Here is a 23,679-nt window from a genome sequence, read left to right on the forward strand (position 1 = left end):
AACTCAGTGGACAGCAGACTGACAATAGGGCAAATATACAGGAACCAATCCTTGCATATGAGATTTAGAACTGCACAAAATACAATTAGAACTGCACATTTTGTGTAGAACTGCACGTTACAAAAACGCTGATCTAAAAAAGTAGAGCTGGTAGAGAAAAACTGATTTTATATTTAGATTCAGCGCCTTAAATATAAGTAAAATTAGTTCTAAAATCCTAGACACCAAAAAAAAAATTTTTTTTTGTAGGCAAGCATTATAATGCTTGCCCCATCTACCAGAGTTATTAGAGACTGCTGTTGGGCGGGAAACATCCGTTAATTTGGCTCAGTGACCTCCTTTGGAGATACGAGGTTCTTTTACATGCTGTAAAGCTACGACACGGGACCCACGGCTTAAAGTCCCTCCCGGAGGACTTGTTCCCTGAATTTTTCCACCCTTAAAAATTTGACGACCTCCGCCGGGTATTTGAACCCGCGTACTACGAGTCATGAAGTGGGAACGTTACCTCTAGACTACAGAGGCCGCTTACCTCCTCCTATAACTCACTTCTCTGTTCTCTGTCTAAACTCCAACTGTACTCCCACACCCTCAGGCAACTCCCACCCACAAGTCCCCCAGTGGTCATTACTGGGAAACGAGGCAGCCAAGGGTCAAGCCAGGCGCCAGTCCCACATCTTTTTTTTTCCAAGATGATCTTAAACCTCAGGTCTCCAAGGCACATGGGCAGGCAATTCAAGATCTCCTCTGGCAGTTCTCACACAGTGTCAAATCCTGGATTTATCACCCAAAATACCTGCCTATCTCGACGGAAGATAACACTAGGAGCAAACTGGCGACATTAATGACAATAGTGGCACCATAAGCCTAAGGAGGACTACGTTGAATTACAGTTAGACAGTCACAGGATGGTACCATGCCATAGGAGCGCCTCTCAGGGTGTGAAAACAATGCATAAAATGATCATAACCACAATTAAATAATTTTCAGTGATGGAAGTACGGTTACAGTAATTCTGTTATGGTTATGGTTAACTTGTAATTACAAACCATAAATGGTCAATAAATCCAATATTCAAACCAAAATCTCATCAAGAGTCACTCATACATGTGAAAATATGTTAGATTTATTCTTACAAATACACACTTACACAACTTTGGTTTATAATAATGGATCCCACCCCGTGATATGTGTCAGCATTTTTTTTGTCATTGTTTTCAGGGGTTTCCTCGTCTCCAGAAATTAACATTTTCCGCTTCTCTGCATGTAAAATGAAAAAAATTTTCTCAAGTTTCATTATTGTTAAGACTTTGTGAAGCATGATCAAAATGAACCTAAAGTGTATCCATTTTTCGGTTAGTGGGGGGTGGAGTCTAACTGGGTCTCCGTTGGACGGCGGCCACTGATTTGCCTATTTTATCTGACCTGGTTGATTATGATGATGGAGAATTTGTTGGAATGAAGATTGGCAAGGGAAACCGAAGTACTCGGAGAAAACCTGCCACAGCGCCACTTTGTCCACCACAAATCCCACTTGACCAGACCCCGGGATCGAACCCGGGCCGCTGCGGTGGGAAGCCAGCGACTAACCGCTTGAGCTATGGCGCGGCCTAAGTGTATCCATTTCTTCAGTCATTCTATTTTGAATTATGGAAATACTGTCTCCTGTTACCTGTGATGAGGGAACCACTTCTGTGTATTTGATAAGGGCTGGGTGAGCTCAAGTCAATTTGGACATGATAATGGAAAGAGAAATCCTTTCTTTTATGGAGAATCGGACTCCAGTCATGCAACCAAAATGCAGTCTCTTTCAATATGAGTAGAGATCTGAATCTTCACGGTTAGGTTCCTCATGAATTAAATAAATCTAAAGGTTTTTGATGGTGTATTATTAAACTGACACAAATTTTGGATTACCCATTGTCTTATTTTTGGCAAATGAAGGAAGCACAACATTTTGGAAGCTGACTGTTTCCGTCACTGGATATGAGTGTGCATCTTAGTCAGTCAGGTCCATTGATTGGGGCTGACTCTGTCCCTTTACAGCAGCAGGAGTTCTAGTTGGAGTACATAAACCTTAAATGCTCAGTGTTGATGAATCTGGTAGTGTCCATTCTACTCCACAAATCAGAAGCAGTTGCCTAGAAATTCTCAAAGATGACGACCAAAAACTCCATGTTGAAATCAAGATTGAGATATTTTGTGTCTTGATTTTGATCTTTAATATTTGAGGCGCACACATGCCTAAAGAATACCTCTAAATAGTAACACTGCTTTAGTTAAAACTAAAATCCATGGAATGGAGGGGAATGGGGTACGGCCAAGGTGAGTTTCTTTTGATTAATATACTGAAATATGAAGTTTGTGTATCATTGTGTGTTTGTAGGTTATTCCAAACCCTAAGTTGCGCACATCTCGTTGGATCAGTTCATCTATCCCTGAATCAGCTTGGAATTCGGCGTTGGCACAGTACTCGTCTGCCGCATACCATGTGAATAACCTACTCTCACCCGTCCTCTTCCATGAAGCACTTGGACATGTACCTGAAGGTGCTGTGGTGGTAGAGGTGGCACCCCACTGCTTGTTGCAGGCCATCGTCAAGCGTTCTCTTGTTAATGCAACCAATGTTAGCCTGATGAAACGTCTGCATGCGGATAATCTTCAGTTCATGCTCTCTAACCTTGGCAAGTAAGTTAAATTGTCACAAAGATATCTCTCTCTAGTTTTGTTGAACCTTCAGTAAGAGGTAGCAAAAGTCTGGAGATAAACTTGGAAGTGTTAAATGATCTTCACACAAAGTTTATGTCTAAAAATGACCATGTAAAAAACAGAAAAGGATAATTCTCTTTTTTCATATATTTATTTATATATTTAATATCTCTTCTTCAACTACATAAGTTACCCAGTAATCATGTGATATGGTTATCAATGGTGAATATGATAAAATGTATAAGGAAGTGATTGGCACAAATGTTAAGGTACTGTCCTAACATTTGCATGGAAGTACTGAGGAAAAGCGCAAAATGTTAAGACAGAATTGCTGGCCTGTTGGACAGAAATTTAACGTGGGAACTGCCTCGTAGATCAAAGGTACAAATGGATGTTGGAGAAGATGAAGTTAAGGATTTGAAGTGGTTTGAACTTTCAGAATAGATGATGAGGTTAAGTGGAGGGAATGTGTTCAGGATGATTTCCAGTCATAAGCTGTGGTATTGGTGGCATCAAACTGTCAAATTCTGTTACTGGACAGAGAGACAGAAATATGACTGTGACAAACTGTGGCAGAATCACTGAGGTTTGATTCCCAGCAAGGACAAAGAAGTTTCTCTTTGGTCTGTGTCCAGACCAGCAACGGATCCCAATAATTTTCCTGTCCAGTGAATTCTGGGGGCTGTCGATTATAAAACTGACCATTAATTTGCATCTGATGCCAAGATCTAGAATGATGACCTTCCCTCTGCTCAAACATGCTGAAGCATGGTGCTTAAGGATGGGTGTAAAAATTATGTATCCCGCATTCCTAGTCATGGAATACATTTCTACTGTTACAGACATTATTATCGGTATGCTGTGGTGAGTTTTTCACAAAATCGCAGTAATAGATTTCTGTCTGCAGCAAGTGAACATGTAGAATACTGAGGAATGAGAAATATAATTTAATAGAGAGCATTATTGCAGGTGGACTGTCTACATTAATTAAATATAACAAATACCATCTATTTCATCCAGTTTTTGTTTTAAATTAATGGCAAGTCATAATAACAATGCAATAGCTCCAGCACACACAGACACCACTTACAACTAAACTGCAAGACAGGATCAGATAGCTGCCAGACAGTGTTACTTCTGCATCACATCCCCTACCAGAATACATCAAGCAGAATTTGTATTCATATATTTTAAATAGTTCATTTAAATTTTAGTCATTTCATGTAAAGTTTCCTTTTATAATTTGATGCCCCTGAAGATGGCTATATATGATCAATACATGTCAGGCTTTATGACTGTTTATTATAAAAGATAGAGCACTAGATGGTGTTAGTTATGTTTAATTTAACACAAAAAGAGTTAGGTAAATGTGTGTGGGGGGGGCATGCGGTAGCGTAGTTGGTTGAGGCACTATGCTAAAAGTCGGAAGGTCGCGGGATCGAGTCCCAATGAGGTCATTGGATTTTTTCAGTTTACCTAATCCTTCCAGCAGCACTATGACCCTGGGGTCGACTCAGCCTCTAACAGAAATGAGTACCAGGAATATTCTTTGGGGTAAAGGGCGGCTGCTGCATAGGGCTGACAACCTTGCCGCCATCTGTGAGCCAATTGTGTAGAAAATGTTGGAACCTCAACATCTCACTACCCTATGGGCCTCCACGGCCTGTTACAGGGATAGCTGTACTTTACTTTTTTTTTCTTTTTTAATGTGTGTGTGTTCGTACATGCAGAAGTGCACATGCAGAACAATTCCCCACTTTTGTTTCAATTTCTGTATAGGTTGTTCAATGCTGGACTGCAGCCCAAACTGGCTCGGTTGCACCAGAGAGTGAATTATCCTGTAGCACGTGGGACTCCTATGCTTTCATCAATGGTGAAATGGGATCATTCAATGGAATGGAGTGTTGCCAACTTTAGTGAAAAGGTAAGTACCTAAATATATTTCGTCTCTCACATATTAAAATTGAAAGATAATACAAATTTTGGGAGGGAAACTTCTGTACCCACATAAAATTGCATGATCTCTGTTAAGTGGCATTAGGTTCGCTTGCACAGTTACCGTATTGTTGTTGATGTTATGAAATTGAAAGGTACTAAGGTGTGGTGTTCATATGCAGTTACATGAAAGTTTGTTTAGAAATTACTGGGGAGGGCAGACACACAGTTGGACATAATTAGTACAATAAGAAATCATTGTTAATTTATATGTATTTTATCTTATATACCAATAGACTTTCTACACATATTTCAGAATAAATAATTTTATGTGGTAGACGGAGTTTTCTGTAAAGTGTATCCCTGGCCATTAGAACTGAGGGTATCAGATTAAATAATTTCTGACAGTAAGAAGACGCTAAAGACAGATTTGTCACATTGCTGTTTTGACATCATTATAGTAAACATTAGCATATTGCTGTTTGAAGTCTGTTATCTGATTTTATTAGTGGGTTTATAGTGAACTAAAAATATTGAAATGAAGAAACTAAATTCCCTTTCTTCATATGACATTTGTACTTCTGTGTGGGTGGTCTAACGAGTTCACTATTTTCATACGCGAAACACAAGTATGTAGGCTTAAAATGTAATTATTTTAATTCTGATTTGTTAAATTTTATGCGAAACACGAGTGTGTAGGCTTAAAATGTAATTATTTTAATTCTAAGTTTAAGGTCTTTCATTCTGGTCCGTCACACTAACCAATTAACAATCAAATTCCTTCCGTCAAATGTGACACTTTTTTAAGTTTTCCACCTCGTCACCACCTGCCTTACATGTTTCGGCTCACCACGGAGCCATCATCAGAGGCATTTATAGTAGAAAAAGAAATCACCAACACACAAAACTTCACTTTGTCCAAGATAGCCACGTTCCAGTTAATTAAAATAATTACAAATAGTTAAAATTAGCCAGAATGTCGGTTCACTAAAAGTTTTTCACACACCACAGTAGCTTTCTTATTTGATTCGTCGTTAATTCTGTAAAATTATGTTTCGTTGTTTGAAGTAAGAATTCTTAAAATCCCTAGAATTCTTTCCCGCTTGGCCCAATCTTTTTGCTTCGGGATGTTGTTGACGTGTGTTGTCTGTCGGTAGTTGGTGTTGCTTGTCTGTGACACAAGCATCACAACGCACAGACAAGCAACATCAACTACCGACAGACAACACACGTCAACAACATCCCGAAGCAAAAAGATTGGGCCAAGCGGGAAAGAATTCTAGGGATTTTAAGAATTCTTACTTCAAACAACGAAACATAATTTTACAGAATTAACGACGAATCAAATAAGAAAGCTACTGTGGTGTGTGAAAAACTTTTAGTGAACCGACATTCTGGCTAATTTTAACTATTTGTAATTATTTTAATTAACTGGAACGTGGCTATCTTGGACAAAGTGAAGCTTTGTGTGTTGGTGATTTCTTTTTCTACTATAAATGCCTCTGATGATGGCTCCGTGGTGAGCCGAAACATGTAAGGCAGGTGGTGACGAGGTGGAAAACTTAAAAAAGTGTCACATTTGACGGAAGGAATTTGATTGTTATTTTAATTCTAATTTGTTACATTTTATTTTGTTGATCTTTTTTTCTGTAGGGAGGCATGAGGTCTGGTGAATGTGTTATTGATGTGGATTTGACCAAAGAACAGTACGAATTCCTTGCTGGCCATGCTATTGATGGACGAGTTCTCTTCCCTGCTACAGGCTACTTGGTTAGTTGATAAAATATAATCTTAAATTCATTCAAAATTGGTGTTGAATGTGTAAAAAAGTAATTTTGGACTACTGCATTTCTCTTTGATCTTATGCATTGCATATTGCTTATTTCATTTATCATGATTTGCACATCATCTTCTATCAGGTGCTGAAAGTGCTGTCTTTCATGCACAGGACTTCTTGTGACTTCTTCTGTCATGTCTTTGTACTTCCGAAACGATCTAAACTTCTTGGATGTGTGGTAGATTATATAGAATAAAGCTGAGAATGTGCATGAAGTTTACTGTCTTTTGGATATGATGTAATGTAGTCTGGTAGGAAGTTATTCTGTCAGAGAAACATGTGAAGAGTGAACCCTGAAGATGGAGGCAGTATGTTGCTTCTAAACATTGATAACTATCTATCAGCTTACACAATGACCCCCTAGAAGACATTAAGCTGTCTTCATAATGACCACAGCAAGCAGCTCAATTCTCACCAGCTACAGATGATTTTGATGTTTGACACTTTTACAATGAGAGTTTATGAAGCACATAGCATGTAATTTTCTTCAGAGCTTCTTTTTGGTTTATTCCTTGAAGGTGTTAACTGTCTTAAGTATGTAATCATTGAAGCATTAAAACGGAAACATATCTTGGGTTTCCAATGAGATCCAATAAAGTGTATGTTAATTTGAAACATTGACCTTAGAAGTGCACATAACTAAGCCAATAACCACTGCCTTTTAGAGAGAATATTGAATATGTTCTGTTTTACAGACTCTGGTATGGAAGACATTTGCCAAATTGCAGGCTAAGTCATACGAAGACCTCTCTGTTGTTATTGAAAATGTACAGTTTCATCGTGCAACCATTATGCCAAAGGAAGGTGAGTATGATGCATAAAGTTATTACTCAACTTTTGCTTCAGTTTTAAGATAATCTCCTGTATTACTACTATCTGACAGTACTGAAGGTGAATGGAGTTTTACCCTCACTTTACCTAACATAATATGAGCAGCCACTACTGGTGGATGAGGTTCTATTCCCCCCACGGTTAACTGTTATCTATCTACCTTCAGGATTCAGTCAGAAGTAGCAGGTTTTATGTACGAGTATATCTACTTTGAAATAAAACAAAATCATTTAGACATGATATAACATTAACTTGTATAAGCATTCTACAATAAAGTAAGCTCTCCTTTGGCTAGCATTTGTGGGAAATGTGGTGTTCCAGTTACTTGAATCTGCTGGTTGCAGTTGGAGGAGGGATTCTTTTAGAAATCCAGTGTGGCATCAGAACAGACTCTTACTTTGTTCTTGCATGCAAGTCTTCATAGGTAACAGTGGAATTGTGGGTGAAAGATTCTGTATTATGCTATGATGAGATCACAAATTCAGCTAGCTTCAACAGTAAAGGCACCTGTATAAGGGAAGGCAAGGGGAACTGTCATGTATGGGATAACTTAAATAAAAGTCGTTTTTTGGGGTTTTTTTCCTTGATAATTCTGAATGTTTAGGTACTAGATAACTGGGAGTTTTCTATATGCACCTTAACGGAACTTTTGGAAAGATAATACACAATTATTTTGTTCTGTTTTTTCTTCAGGTGTACATTTTTTATATTAATGTTTATTAGATTTTTGTTTAATGGAAACGATGGGTATTGTGTGTTCTCCATATTGCATCTTCCAGAGTCAGATCACTGTATAATTTGACACATGTTAAATTCTATACTGGGTTCTGTGAAACGTGGTTTATGTTTGAAAATTTGTATGGAGATATATCATAAATCAAATTCTGTATGCAATATGGTTTGTCCATCAACAGTTACAAATGTAGAGAAGGTATAAACTTACAGGCATACATGATATATTTGACATTATTTTTGTCTGTGTGTGTATATATACAGGGTGTCCCAGGAGGAATGTGCCAAACTTCGGGAGGGTGTTCCTTATGTTAAAGTATGCCGATATAACCCAAAACACCTATGTCCAAAGTTGAACGGTTACGGAGATAATGGCCCGAGAAAAGTGTGGTCTTCTTGCAGGTCCACGCACTGTGGACAGTCAGCTGTGACTGTTATCTGTTTGTACTTGAGTGTGGTGATGTCACACTAGCCGTGATGTCATGCGCAACCTACCAGAGCCTACATATTACGTTGCGGCGGGGTCGTGAATGGGTGGTAAATTAGTTGTGTGATGAGTTGCTGAAATGCCTCTTGTGTTTTCACACGTGGAATATTGTGATATGCATTTTGTGTGTGGATTTTGCGGTCGCAATGCACGTGCTGCTGTTGAAGAATACCAAAGGCGTTTTCCCGATCGAAGGATTCCATCTCGAAGTGTATTTACGCGAATTCACCAGACATTGCGTGAGACTGGTTCTCTTCCGAGTGTTTCTGTGCAGTCGGAAAGGGAGGATGTACAAATGAGAAACACACGAGAGAACATTCTTCGCATGATTGATAGAAGTCCGCGTCTCTCCACTCGTAGAATGGCCTCTCGCATCGGCGTATCACGTATGCAGGTGTGGCGAACTTTACATGACGAAGACCTGTATCCTTACCATGATCAAAGGGTACAACATCTGGAACCAGGCGACCATGCTCAGCGTATGGATTTCTGCCACTGGATAAAAGCTCATCCCGAACTGTTAAGCGTCATTTTATTCAGTGATGAGGCGTCGTTTACCCGGGACGGTGTAAATAATTTACGAAATATTCATACGTGGTCCCATAATAATCCACATGAGATAATGGAAACGAAATTCCAAAAGAGATTTTCTGTGAATGTATGGTGTGGTGTGCTTGGGAACAGGTTGATCGGACCTTTTGTGTTTCACAACAATTTAACTGGAAACACGTATGGAGCCTTCCTAAGGAATGAGTTACCATGTTTGTTGGAAGACATCCCGTTAACGATAAGGAGGAAAATGTACTTCCAACATGATGGGGCTCCTCCACATTATACTCAGCACGTGAGACACTACTTAGATGAATCCTTCCCTAACCGCTGGATAGGTCGTGGTGGTCCCATTGCATGGCCACCGAGGTCGCCAGATCTTACGCCTCTAGATTATTACCTCTGGGGCCACATGAAGACCTTAGTCTACGAAACTAAGGTCGATTCCCGAGAAGCACTGCGGAATCGTATTTTTGCAGCGGCAGAGCACATACGTCACCATTCAGGCAACATTGCTTCTGCTACCCAATCCCTCATGATGCGTGCCGAAAACTGCATTGCAGCTGGCGGAGGACACTTTGAACAATTACTATAAAGCAGGTACTGTATTTTAATACTTATGTAGTTGGCTTATAGCAGAATATGCAGTCAGTCATGTTACACCAGCGCTTGCCATTCATGTGTCATGTGTAGTGATGAGGCGTCTTTTACCCTGGACGGTGTAAATAATTTACGAAATGTGCATACGTGGTCCCATAATAATCCACATGAGATAATGGAAACGAAATTCCAAAAGAGATTATCCGTGAATGTAGGTATAATAAGAGTTATGTGGTCGGCTCATAGCGCAGCCATATTACGTCATCGCACGCCAGTCATGTGTTATGTATACTGCTTGGAAACCTAAGGACAATTATGACATGGCGAGCGAGTATTTTGTACTTCAATTTTATGGCTTTCCGTCACTCACAAGTTGGTTTGATGTTACGTACATTATTAACATTACAGAATCCACATATTCCTGCCAGTTTTAATATCTATTTTGTAATCAACAAGTGTGTAACCCCGGTCAAAGTTTGACACTTCTCTGGCCATTATCTCCGTAACCGTTCAACTTTGGACATAGATGTTTTGGGTTATATCGGCATACTTTAACATAAGGAACACCCTCCCGAAGTTTGGCACATTCCTCCTGGGACACCCTGTATATATTAATGGAATAAACAGAAATGGATCACTTTCTTGTGTTACTACTAATTTTTAGTTATATTAGCATCACTGTGGAAATTGAAGCTTAGGAATAGTAGTATTTTTCATACATTTTTCCCAGAACTTCTTGTGGAAGATTAATCCTGTTATAACCATGTAAGCCCTGTAGGAATTATAATGGAATTTGCCTCAAATGGCTTTGGAAGCATGTTTAATGTCTAGCAAAGGTGATCTTGGATTTCAGTGACATATCATTATCAGGGTGCATATAATGTTAACTCATTGACATTGCTGTATGTTGGTGACAGGATCTGTGAAGTTTCTGATTAACATCTTTGATGGAACTGGAGATTTTGAACTCTGTGAGGGAGGTTCAGTCGTGGTGTCAGGCCGTATCTACATTCCTGAGGACATTGAGAAGGAACAGTTGGATCTTCCTGCACCTGTTCAACCTGCTGAACCTGAACTCCTCCCCCTCAGAACACCTGACATCTACAAAGATCTCCGTCTGCGAGGATATGACTATAGTGGTGTCTTCTGTGGTATTGCTGAGTCTGACAACAGAGGTATAGTTCTTCTGATTAGTCACACAGCCTTGTTCATAGTTCAGTGTCATATAGATTCTGTACACAAGATTGTTATAACATACAGAAATTACTATAGGTGAGCTATAGGAATGAACTTGGAAGTTAGAATGTTGTTTTTGCAGGATTGTTTACTACTAGGGTACATTTAAGAATAAGCTATGTTCTCTTATTACATTTTGCTTCTAATGTCACCAGTCACACAGTGTCACAATTTCTGTTTTTCTTCTTTCATTGGGCTCTGATGTAGTTATGTTTTTTTCAGTATACTAGTGAAAAAATAAGTTTATTCTCTTGGATAGAAATTTTATATTTCTGCTACTACAAGGAGCAAAGCATTTTTTTTGGACATTGTCTTTGCTCTACTCACTGAACGTAACAGTTATCTCCATTATTGCATGATTTTCTGATGTGGTCAGTCCAGTACACTTCAAAATATTTTAGAAAATGTCAATTTTCCTGGGTGTTCTTATAACATAAGTTGATTCGTGTAGTAACGGTCTAGGCTTGTGTTTTGGAGGTCCCTGCAGAAACTGATCCAATTAACAAGTGTAAAAATTTGTGTGTGTAAAGAACTGTGTTGTTATGTATGTTTTTGTGATGTCAGGTGTGAGTGGCAAACTAGAGTGGCAAGGTAACTGGATCAGTTTCATGGACACAATGCTGCAGTTTTCAATCCTGGGACAGAACACACGAGAACTTTATCTCCCTACACGGCTCCAGAGGGCCATCATCAACACCAAGAAACATAAAGAGATTATTGAAGCTCTCTCTTGGGGGGAAGGTGAGTTGTATTTATGTTATTTGTTTTCAGCCATATTACCGATTTTCAGAATTAAAGTTACCTATGTTATAAAACATTTGGAATGTAGTGTCATAAGTTGAAACTTGGGGATTAAACAATTAATGTTATTTGTTCATTAACTTACCACACTTGCATAATGGTCATACCCTGAGTTTCATGGTGACGAATTTTATTTATTATGTCATAATACATGATCATTAGTGCAAAACTGGCAAGACAGCAAAGTATGGGATTTAATAACTCAGTGCATGTTCTGAAACACGTTTCACATAATTTATAGGTTAGAGCTAATAATATGAATATATATATCATATAAAGTCAACTGTAAATTATATTGATAGTTAGAGAATTAATACCAAGTTTTTTAAATGAAAATGATGCATTTAAAAAATTTTAAGCTAGAAGATGGAATGAGGGACTAATAGACTACAGACCTGCATATTCATATCATGAAGAAAGGATGAAAAATCAGCACTTGTACTGTGGACACATCCGTCAATGATTACTTAAAGAACCCTTTAAATTGTCATATATAATTGAGTCACACTTCTCCATGTAACACACTGTTGTTGGTTTTGTAAGAGGAAGTTTGGGAAAGACTTGCAGTTTCTCACTTCTACTGTACCTGATGCCTCCACGTGGAGGGTACCATTGATTATAATTAGTAATTACAGGACATAGTAATAGATTTTTCTTAGTACTTTCGCCTGGTAAATGACTTTACTTCTGAAATTTGAACAGCCACAGTGTTGGTGTCAGTGGAAAGTAACTAAAATACAAGCCGTACGTAGTACATTATGAACATTTATGTAGTTTAAAGCCTGCCTACCATCATACGCTGCTCACTTTATGGCAGAACGCACTGCGGTGCCAGTTATTACGCTATCTCGACATGCAATCTATCTGTCAGATTTTGTTCAAACTTCCTGTGGTCATCTTTGAATGTATGTGCTACTATTTAAGTGGGTGGCACGTTGTGAAACCCTTTCCTATATGTAAGGGAACCTGCTTTCCTAACTGCCACAGTGCTCAGAAATGTGAAGAAGTTTTTCTGTGCTGTAGATTTTGCTGCATGGATGCAGACATGTCCCTCCCTCCCTCTCTTCCCCCCTACATTTTATAAACTTCGAAGTCTGGCACAGAAAACTGCCTTTTGGCTCTATGTTAAATAAATTTAGACCTTTTCCAGGCTTCACTGGACGGTTCTGTATGCAGAGAGATAAGTTTTTGCCCATCTTATATGTATTAGAACATTGTTGTATTTATTTATTTCATATATGCGTAACTCCTCTGGCTTGAATGCTGGTTCCTCATTGTTCCTAGTTAGGAATAATGTAAACTTCTTATCCGATGTCTCCACTGCTGTCAACTGGATTGCTGAATACAGTTGGGATGAAAAATTGACCTGAGTTATCGTTTTTATCTGATGTGTGTCGTAGGCGTGCCAGTTCACATGTATCGTAATGTCAACATCCTGAAGGCAGGCGGTGTGGAACTTAGAGGTTTGAAGGCCAGTCTGGCACCGCGCCGGCAGCAGACACAAGCCCCTCCAACACTGGAGCAGTATACTTTCGTCTTGTATGATAACACAACACAGTCCAAGGTGGGAATGTACTGCTTTTGTTCAGTTATAAGATGCATATGTTAAGATGTGAGCGTGTGTCAAATTTCTGAGGCCATAACTGACAAAAGAATCCTGAATTGCAGCCCCGATATAAATTTTTCAGTTCTGAAATTCCAAAGAAATTTCTGATAATAGATTTTGCTCTGTTTCTCAGTTTCTGATGTCAAAGAAGGACAAGTATCATATGTGCTTGAATGGAAGATGAGTCCCCCTAATTTGAGAGTTACAGGACTACACATCACCATGACTCAGATTGCTATGTATATGGGATATTCTTAATCTGTTTTTAAGAATTTAGCATATTCATGCCAGTGTTTTTGCTGTATTGATCAGAAAGGAAGAGAAGCAAAAATATGTATTCCAACATTTGACACCTCAAGCTGCCTTGAGGTTGCCCAGAGTATCATTAGAGTTAGGGAACAAAAACAGCAGTTTGCTATCAACTGTCTGATGTATGTTTAACCAGCAAATTCAAAGAAAGTGAAGGTAAAAGTAAATTTGACTCTGTATCTATGAATCGTGTTATTTGAGGCATAAAGGGACCATTGTAGACCTTTATACGAGATGGAAGTCATTGACTGGATATGCTCTGAGCTCATATTACCCCACTGGGTATGATCCACAAGCATCAGTTGGGCAGTAGAGTGGGTGGATTGTGTGTGATGGAAAAGAGAGACATCTCTATTTCTCCCATGAATTTAATCCCATTTTTTTAGTCTTTAGCGAGCCACTACTGGCTCATATGCAAAAACAGAGAAACATTCCAAACTGACAAAAACTATGAATTGAGAAGCATTAAGGAGGCTTTATACTGTACATTCTTTGAATAATAAAAGACATTACAACTGAATGTCATGAGCAAGTGCATAGCTCTATTACTTCCTGTCCAGAAAGTCCCAGGTTTAAATCTTTATTTTAGAGGCCAGACATTCTGACTGAGGTTTCTTACCATTTTTCGCAATCCTTCAAGAAATATGCAGATAATGACAGGTCATGACCACTTTCTTTCCAATTTATCATTTACTCTCCTTCTACCATTGTGCAGTATAATATGTGCAGTTGAAAAGATACCCTCAAATAATCCAAGAATAGTAAGGACAAAATTACAATTGCTCTAAACTCAAGCGAGTGTTGTGTGGGCATATTATGAAAGGCGTTCAGCATATGTATGTGCACTCATGTTCTGTGGTAATTGACTTGTTCTGTATCTGGAGGTTGTATCTCGAAATATGGATTCTCAGAACAAATAAACTGATTGATCAAAGGGTTGATATCATTTTGCAGTCAGCTTCACTGGATGACTCCAGCAAGGCAAGGACACAGGCATTGACAGTGCTACTTCAGATTGCACTGGAGAACTCTGGAGGTGCACTAAAAATGAAAGTTGCAGAGGTTCCCGCAGATCATTCAGCTGAGAACCTGCTCACACCTCTGATTATTGAGATTCTGGAATCTGAACCCCTGCTTAGTGTAAGTAAACAGTCTTGGTTTATGTGAACTTAAAAAATTATGTTTCATGTTTGAGTTAAAGTTTGTATAAATTATGGTTACTCGGTTGGTATAGTTCGCTAGCGGACTAAAATCACGGAGTTTATTCGTTTGTTTGTAAATTAGGGTTTAAAATTTATTTCACCTGATAGTTTTAGTGTATACCTCCCATACTAACTTTGATACAAATTTGTCAAATGGTTTGGGAGATGACATATACAGATGGGCTGTGTGACGTGTCTGTTATGAAGGAGAAAGAGGAATCATAAGATTTCGAACTCAATCAATTGCAGTGCTGAAGTATCATTGTTCTTACTCTGGCCTGCAGGTGGAAGCGACTGTGGTTTCACCAAATGCTGACTCATACTCGCAAGTAGGAAATTTGGAATCCCTTGGCGTGAAGTTTTCAAACCGCAATCCAATGGATGGTCCAGTAAATCAGAATTGTCACTTGGTCGTGGGAGCTGATGTATTGTCTTCTAGCACTGACACTCAGCTGATCAGTAACATGGTAGATTCACTGAAACCAGGAGGTTTTATACTGCTGAAAGAAGGAACAGTTGTTGAAGATGATGCCATTAAGAAGTCAGGACTCGAATTGGCAGCCAGACAGTTGGCTGATGGAAAATCATATCTTCTGCTCAGGAAGGTAAGATCGTGGTGTCACAATTTAGATAAACCCTCACGTTAGTTGTATCAAAAGGAGTACTGTGTAAATGATGTACCAACATTTTGCATCAGTAATACAGCCTTTGAATGTAACAGGTTTATGTATTTTGCTTCATATTGGTACCTTCCCAGCTTCCTCGTAGGCAGTGGAGGCTCGTACTGCGAGTGGAAAATTTACCACAGCGTGGAACTGATTGCACATATCCAGATAGGGCTGGGACTAAGAATGCATGAAGGTTTACCTCCACTACCACACGTCTTCATTGTTTGGTGTATCAGCACGGGGGCAGCTATACCTTTACCTTAACTTTACAATTCATTCTCCTGACAAGTTGTCAATGTGATATTATGCCTGAACGCCGGAAGTGTGCAGTCAGAGAAGCACCAAAGAGACATCCATTGCTAGACATGGGCTCACTAATCACTTTTGCACAGCAACAGATAAGCATATAATAACAGAGGAACTACTGGAGGTGGTGATCTCTATTTGGTTCTTCCCGAAGTTATAAAGGGAGGACACAGGAGAACACTGAGTCAGTTCAGTAGTGAGTTCCGTAGTTGAGTTCATAAGTTGTAAGAGAACAGACAGAATGAGAATGGAGCGAGTCCTTGGCAGCAGATTGATTGTGATCTGTTGTAATTGATTGTAATTAAGAGTGGTTGTACAAGAAAGTGTCAGTAAATCCGATCATCCAATCCAGAACCCGTTATTATTAGTCACGGAACCCCAGACACGTGATATTTTGGTGTCAGAAGTAGTTATGACCATAAATACATGACAGTATTAAGATTTACAATTCTCTTCTCTGTTAGTTGCTGTATTTTTCCTGTTGTCATTTACATTCTCTGACAAATTGCCATATTTTACCTGTAGGTAGCAGAACTGCCTTCTCCTCTTGTGATCCAAGTGACAGATAAACATTTCAACTGGGTGGAAAGCCTGAAATCTGCGCTGAAGCAGAGTGAAGCTGAGGGTGAGAAAGTATTGCTGGTTTGCCAGGATGACCCTCAGTGCGGTGTTGTTGGCTTGATGAACTGCATAAAACAGGAACCTGGAGGAAACAATGTCAGGTGAGATATCTGGCAGAAGTGTGAGAGATGTTCATATCAATCCATTTTGCCAATTTTATTTAATTTTTTTTAGGTATTTGGTTCTCTGCACTGTGTTTTATGTAATGCATTGTTACTTACTTATTTACTGATGGCGCTGAGCCCTTATGGAAGAGCCACCAATTCTGCAACTACTGAAGAATTTCCAAACATTTTATGGAACCCGAAGTTTCATTACCATGTTCACTGGTCCCTATCATGAACCAGATCAGTCCTATCCATACCATCCCATCCTATCTCTCTAAGATCCATTTTATATTGTCCACCCACCTGAGTCGTCGTCTTTGCAGTGGTCTCTTTCCTTCTGGGTTTACCTACCAATATCCTATATGCATTCCTTGTCTCCCCCATTTGTGCTACATGCCCAGCCTGCCTCATCCTCCTCGTCTTGATTATTCTGATTATACCTGGAGCAGAGTACAAGTTATGAAGCCCCTCATTATGCAGTTTTCTCCAACCTCCTGTCACTTCAGTAATGCATGTATACTGGAATTATTAATGTTTGTTCTTGTGAAGGATCTAATTATTGCTTAGCTTGGCATGAAATTCCCCCACCTTTTATGGAATCCTGAACGTCCATTACTATATTCCTACGTGTTTACTGTTAGTGCTGGTCCTGAGAGCATTTGCTACAAATTCACACCCTCCCTATTATTTTTAAGTCCATGATAATATTATTGTCCAGTGTGTACAAGGGATGAAGAGACTAGGTCGTGAAGCTGACCAGTCACCTCCATCTAGTGCTTAGGTTGAGAATGGTGGAGCTATACCTCCACTCCTGGATATGTGATCAGAATGCTTAATTAATTAAGCCCAAGGAGAACTTTACCTGTATGACTAATCTTCATAATATTTTATATATGATGAAACTTCTCTTATGTGAATTAAAGTAAGAAATTTTCTGTTGCAGGTGCGTATTTCTGCAGGATGCGAAGCTACCAGAATTTTCACTGACAGCGCAAATTTTTGCTGATCAGCTGAAAAAGGATCTTGTGATGAATGTTTATCGAAGAGGAGCGTGGGGTTGTTATCGCCATCTGAAGCTTGACAACCACTCTGATGCCACTTCACTCCAAGTGGAGCATGCCTACATCAACGCACTCACTCGTGGAGACCTCGCCAGCCTACACTGGATAGAAGGACCCCTGACCTACCACAGGTATTTTAGAAAATTAACAGCTGTTGAGCCCATTAGATTTTGGACACTGAACAAATCACCTCAGTGATTTTGCCTTTGTATAATTAAAAATAATAATTTTGTTACCTATAATTGGCAGATCAAGTCTGTCTGCATTTTATCACCAGAATTATTCTACAGATATCGATGAAATTCACAAGTTTAGGCATGTGTTAAAAGCTGAATGGAAATTAATATATTGATCCGTTTTAATGCCAGCTTTAGATAAAATTAAAATGAAACTTTACATGTTTCTTGAAAAGGTACAGAACATTAGTTTATGGTTGAACATGTAGATCTCTGTCTATCATGGTAGTGTAAACAGATATTTGAGTTTCCTGCATATGTTCTTTTCAGAAATGAATTTATGAAATTTATTCCATTAAGAAGAAACAGTGAACTTTAAATTTTTTAAAGGAAAACATGTATTTTTACTCACAGTCCCATGAAAGTAAGATGGAAATTGCCTTAATATGTCTTTAAATTAAATAGTTATTGTGGTGCTTGAGTAAGAAATGAAGCATAGGCCAAGATGTTAAACTCTGTAACTTTTCTATGACACATTTCAAGTGTCTTATATATTTAATGAAGTGAAAAACTATGCAACTTTCTTGTGTAATGTCTTTACAGTTGATTAGCTTTATCAGTAGCGATTCTGTATAATACAACATGTGTAACTACTGAGTACTGCTGTTAGTAAAAGATTTCTGCCTGCAGTAACAAAATTGTGAAGATTACATTTGTAAAATGTATGCACATGAAATTAGACTACACATTTCTTCACCTTTCATGGCTGTATATCTTAAATCATATCCTCTATCCAGTCATCTGTTGTTGAGTTTATGTTGTACTTTGGTTGCACAGAATGTGTATTGTTTGTGTAGGCCAGAGAAGAATCCAAACACAGAATTGTGCCACGTTTACTATGCGCCGCTCAACTTCCGAGACATCATGCTGGCAACAGGGAAGCTGCCCCCTGATGCACTTCCAGGTGACCTTGCTGGACAGGACTGCATCCTGGGATTAGAATTCTCTGGTCGCAATTGCGAGGGAAAGAGGGTGATGGGCATGGTTGCTGCCAGGGGTCTTGCCACAACTGTACTGGCTGATCCTGGTTTCCTGTGGGAAGTTCCTGATAAATGGACCTTAGAAGAAGCAGCCACCATCCCTGTAGTGTATAGCACAGTAAGTAGAAAGACCATATAGAGTGTCAGTGTGGTGTGGTGTATCTCAGGTTGTTTTAGGGGACATGGTCTCTAGCTGTAGATACGTTGAGTAAGCAGTCACTGATACATGACTGTAGTAGAGGTTTATCATTATGAATTATGGTATGAAGGAGTAAAATGATTTCGATTGACTAGGAATAGTGTCTACTGTTGGACTCTTGCTCTCATTGTGTTGAACCTACATTTGAACCTAAAAAGAGGAAGTAACAGGGAGACTGTGAAAGTTAGACACATTAATTGAAATTTCATACTTGTATTTTATACTTCTTGGCCCAGTATTGTTTCAGTAATTAAATTATGTAGGATAAAATGGGCAGGACATGTAACACAAACATGAAAATGATAAATTTGTATAGAATTGTTTTGGGAAACCTCGAAGGAAGAGATATTCATGGAGCCAAAGAGTAGGTACGACAGTATTAAAATGGATCTCAGAGAAATAGTGAGTTGATGGGAGCTACTTTCAACTGGTTCATGGTACACTCCAGTAACTAGCATCTTTGACCATGGTAGTGAACCTTTTGAGTTCTGTGAGACAGGAATTTCTTCGCAGTTTAAATAACTATTACTTTTCAGGGTACATTACAGAATTGATGCTGACACCTATTCTTTTCAGAGCTACTATGCACTTGTGGTTCGTGGTCGTATGCGTCCAGGAAACTCTGTGTTAATCCATGCTGGAACTGGTGGAGTGGGGCAGGCATCCATTGCCATTGCACTCCATATGGGCTGCACAGTTTTCACAACTGTTGGGAGCAAGGAGAAGCGTGAATTCCTGAAGAAGACATTTCCCCAGTTAACAGACCGCCACATTTGCAATTCTCGTGACACCACTTTCGAGCAGCAAATACTCATGGAGACAGGTGGGCGAGGAGTAGATCTTGTACTCAACTCTCTGGCTGAAGAGAAACTCCAAGCATCAGTACGCTGTCTCGCCAAGGATGGACAATTCCTGGAGATTGGGAAATATGATTTATCAAACAATAATCCGCTAGGTAAGTTAGTTTGAGATTAACTCTTTCTAAGGGGCCCAACTGAACGGGTGTCTTCCTTCCTCACCTGAAGATGGGAACAGATCCAAGTTTCTGAAATTTTGTGTCCTCTATTACCTAGAATTCCAAACGATGGAAGAAGTCCAAAACCTCAGAACCCTTTAGAATCTCATAGAGTTACTGTTGGAAATTGTGTTTTCTACTCGTCCTGTGCAAGGGGGTTATGAGAAAGACATTTGGGGTGACCCAGTTAGTTGAGAGCTGAGTTCTGCAAGGGAGGCTGGGAAGAAATGGCGCTATAATTAAGTTGACAGTTAAGTGGTAGGATATTCGCCAAACAGTAATGAAGTGAGCACAGAAGCTGAAGAATCTCCACTGTTAGAAGCTATTGCCAGGGAACAGCTGGAGAAGACTTAGTGTGTAGTGATTTGTAAACTGTGGAAATCAACGATAGTGCTGTAATTACTTACAGTTCTGAGTCATGTGTATAAGTGGTCAGTAAATCCATTCACCAATCCAAACCCCCATCTGTAGTCACACATTCTATGTGACAGTAGTAAAAAGATGTATCAGCAAAATTTACCATATGAAACACTTCATATGTGTTTTTTGGAGGATCTATGTGTGAATTTATGTGATTGGAGTACTGTACATAAAGAACATTGCATTATCAGTCATGATTTCCATATGTAGTTGGGATTAAGAGAAATTGTTTTGCATTTTTTGGGGATGTCTGTATGATTGAAGTATTGTGCTTATAGATCATGATGTAACCAGATGTGATTCCCAAATGCAGTTAACATTAAGATGAAATTGTTTGCTTCTCACAGGCATGGCTGTGTTTCTTAAGAATACAGCGTTTCATGGAATCTTGCTTGATGCTCTTTTTGAGTCAACATGTGACGATAAGAAGGAAGTGGTGCGACTCCTGAACGAGGGTATCAAATCAGGTGCAGTGCGTCCACTCCCAGCTACTGTGTTCTCAGAAACTCAAGTGGAGCAGGCGTTCAGGTATAGATTTGTGATTTACAAGCTTAACAATTTCATTATCATTATACTTCTCTGCTTCATGTATGAAAATTATCCTTTAAATAGGAATTTTAAGATCTTTTTGGTTAAACTGTTATTGATTCCAACAAAATTGTTAATCAAATTGTTTACAATATTTTCATAACCACAAAAATCGCAAGAATATCCAACCAGCTCCATTGATCTGAGTCCTTTAAAAGCTTAATTAACTTAGCTATTTGGTAAAATAACAGTATAACTTGTTTTTAGGTTTATTGGGTCAGGTGAGAATATTAAGAATCGTCAGCTCAAGATTCAAGATGGATAAACCCAGAAAGTTATGAAGCCAGCTACAGGCTTGAATCCGCGATACCTTGACCATACATGAACTTGTATTGGCTAGAGACTAAGATTTTGATCATTATTGTAGAGTACTACAAATAACAATATAATTTTTTGTTCCAGATTTATTGGGTCAGGCAAACATATTGGTAAAGTTCTGCTCAAAATTCGCGATGAAGAATCTCAGAAAGTTATGGAACCAACTGCAAAGCTTGTATCTGCTATTCCTCGAACATATATGAACCCAGACAAGTCATATGTGCTTGTAGGTAAGCGAGAAAATACACAGAGGTCACCTGAGCGCCTTGTTCAGATTGCTTGGTCAGCTTGTCAACTATTTCTGTCTATGAGTAGACCCACTGCACAGTTAACAAACCCTTCAAATTGTAAACAAAATTCATTCAGATCACAGCAGATGGCAGAAATGGTCTCCATTGCTAATCTCACATTCCTTCCGCTTCCATAATATTTTGCATTGAAGCACTGCAAGGCACCTAGGGGAATTTCAAGGAGAATGTTCAAGGCTAGCACTGTATTCTTCCCATTTCTCTTCACCGAGCACTTATTGTTTTCATTCTATTTTTTTGTCCTACAATTTATTTATTTAGATTGTATGAGTAATTTTCATACTGTAATTTATGCTAGATTTTTTTTATTCAAATAGGTTTGGCAAATAAACACTAGTTTGCCATCTCTCGCTTGGTATTTTGAGATAAGGGAACAAGACTGCTTGTGTATTTAATATATTAGGGGGGGGTCTTGAGGTTATGGTTGATAGGAATGTCACAAGCTAAACAAATTTTTTTTTTAATTCACTAAGTGGGGGGTGGAGTCCAACTGGGTGCAGTCGGCATGGTGGCCACTGATTGGCCTATTGTAGCCTCCCTGGGTGATTATGATGATGGAGAATTTGGTGGAATGAAGATTTGCAGGTGAGACTGGGAGAAACCCTGCCCCAGCGCCATTTTGTCCACCACAAATCCCACTTGACCAGACCTGTGCTCGACCCCAGGGCCGCCACGGTGGGAAGCCAGCGACTAACCACTTGAGCTATAGCATGGCCTCCGTGTCACAAGCTAACTTCATGGTAGCTATTCAGAGATTTTTTGGGGAAGGGGGGATAATGTTGCTTGGAAATTGTAATGTGAATTGGCTGTTCTGTTAGCTACACACTTAGTCTGAGGTTATGTGATTAGCATGTGGCCAGAAGGTTTGCTGTAACCTGTCAAACACCCTCCTCATATATTTATAGTGTAAAAGGTTATCAGTGGCTACATTTATTTTTGGCTCCTAATAATGACCTCGAAACAGTATTTCATAAGCTCCGTTAAACATGTAATGCATTTTGCATATGTAAAATAGTTAAAGGTTTAATTTTTTTTAAGGCAGTAAATATATAGAGCTTATAGTTTGCCAGTAATGCACACCAAACAGGTATACCAGTCCAGTCACATAAAACAAAACACTGTAAGGGAGCATGTATTTGAAAACATATCTTAAATCTGATAATCTTCGCTAATGTGTTAAAAACTGAGAACTTTGACATCACTCTTTCAGGATATTCGATGAGTATATGTAGATATATAAATTTAAATGTTTTCTTTACAGAGAAAAATCACAGGCTGGGTGGTGTATTTGGTTTCGTCTTTTATATATGACTAAATCGAGATGTTTATTTCATGTGTACTCAGGTGGTTTGGGAGGTTTCGGCCTGGAATTGGCAAATTGGCTAATCCTACGAGGAGCAACGAACATCGTTCTTACATCACGAAGTGGCATTAGAACTGGTTACCAGTCACTGTGCATCAGGAGGTGGCGTGAGATGGGTGCAACAGTCGTAGTATCTACAGCAGACGTGACCAATGAAAAAGGGGCACAGCAACTTATAAAGGAGGCATCGAAACTTGGTCCAGTTGGAGGAATCTTCAATTTGGCTGTAGTAAGTTTCACGCTTAATGTTTCAGGAATACTGCATGTAGTTGAACTTAACAGGTTAGAAGCTTTCAGTTTTTAAGCAGAATTGGATGGATGTAGTCCAGTTAAGTGCAAAGATTTTCTAGCTTTATCATTTGTAGCTGTCACACTTTATTTTGTGCTGCCTCATTTGTCTTGATATATGGCTGTAGGAATTTTATTTTGGGGTGTGTAGCCAGAATTTTAACTTCCAGTTGGCATGTCAGTGGTCAGTTGCAATTTTATTTTACTAGCCTACTTTCCATATGGGAGAAGGAGCCCAAACCACCACCCTGTGAGGTGTGCTTGTATTACATTGTCTGACTGCACATGGCTTTTATCTGGGGACACATTTCCAACTGTTTTGAATTCTTGGGTAGTGGTGAAAGCTGGCTCCAGCGCACTTCATGTT

General features: G+C 39.1%; 1 protein-coding gene across 2 annotated transcripts in view; it reads left to right on the top strand.

The window, feature by feature from the left end:
- Nucleotides 1-23,679, top strand: part of LOC111862485 (fatty acid synthase) — a 123,711-nt gene that overhangs the window by 89,147 nt on the left and 10,885 nt on the right. For both annotated transcript variants that reach the window (XM_023847951.2, XM_023847949.1), the window contains exons 13-28: nt 2,387-2,688; nt 4,489-4,633; nt 6,298-6,414; nt 7,177-7,285; nt 10,598-10,855; nt 11,481-11,657; nt 13,118-13,281; nt 14,587-14,772; nt 15,119-15,439; nt 16,334-16,530; nt 17,480-17,728; nt 18,631-18,931; nt 19,589-19,967; nt 20,795-20,975; nt 21,438-21,583; nt 23,006-23,253. In XM_023847951.2, the coding sequence (XP_023703719.1) occupies nt 2,387-2,688; nt 4,489-4,633; nt 6,298-6,414; nt 7,177-7,285; nt 10,598-10,855; nt 11,481-11,657; nt 13,118-13,281; nt 14,587-14,772; nt 15,119-15,439; nt 16,334-16,530; nt 17,480-17,728; nt 18,631-18,931; nt 19,589-19,967; nt 20,795-20,975; nt 21,438-21,583; nt 23,006-23,253 (3,480 nt within the window). The remainder of the gene's footprint in view (nt 1-2,386; nt 2,689-4,488; nt 4,634-6,297; nt 6,415-7,176; nt 7,286-10,597; nt 10,856-11,480; nt 11,658-13,117; nt 13,282-14,586; nt 14,773-15,118; nt 15,440-16,333; nt 16,531-17,479; nt 17,729-18,630; nt 18,932-19,588; nt 19,968-20,794; nt 20,976-21,437; nt 21,584-23,005; nt 23,254-23,679) is intronic.

Source organism: Cryptotermes secundus, unplaced genomic scaffold (genome assembly GCF_002891405.2).
Source record: "Cryptotermes secundus unplaced genomic scaffold, Csec_1.0 scaffold816, whole genome shotgun sequence".
Lineage (NCBI taxonomy): Eukaryota > Metazoa > Arthropoda > Insecta > Blattodea > Kalotermitidae > Cryptotermes > Cryptotermes secundus.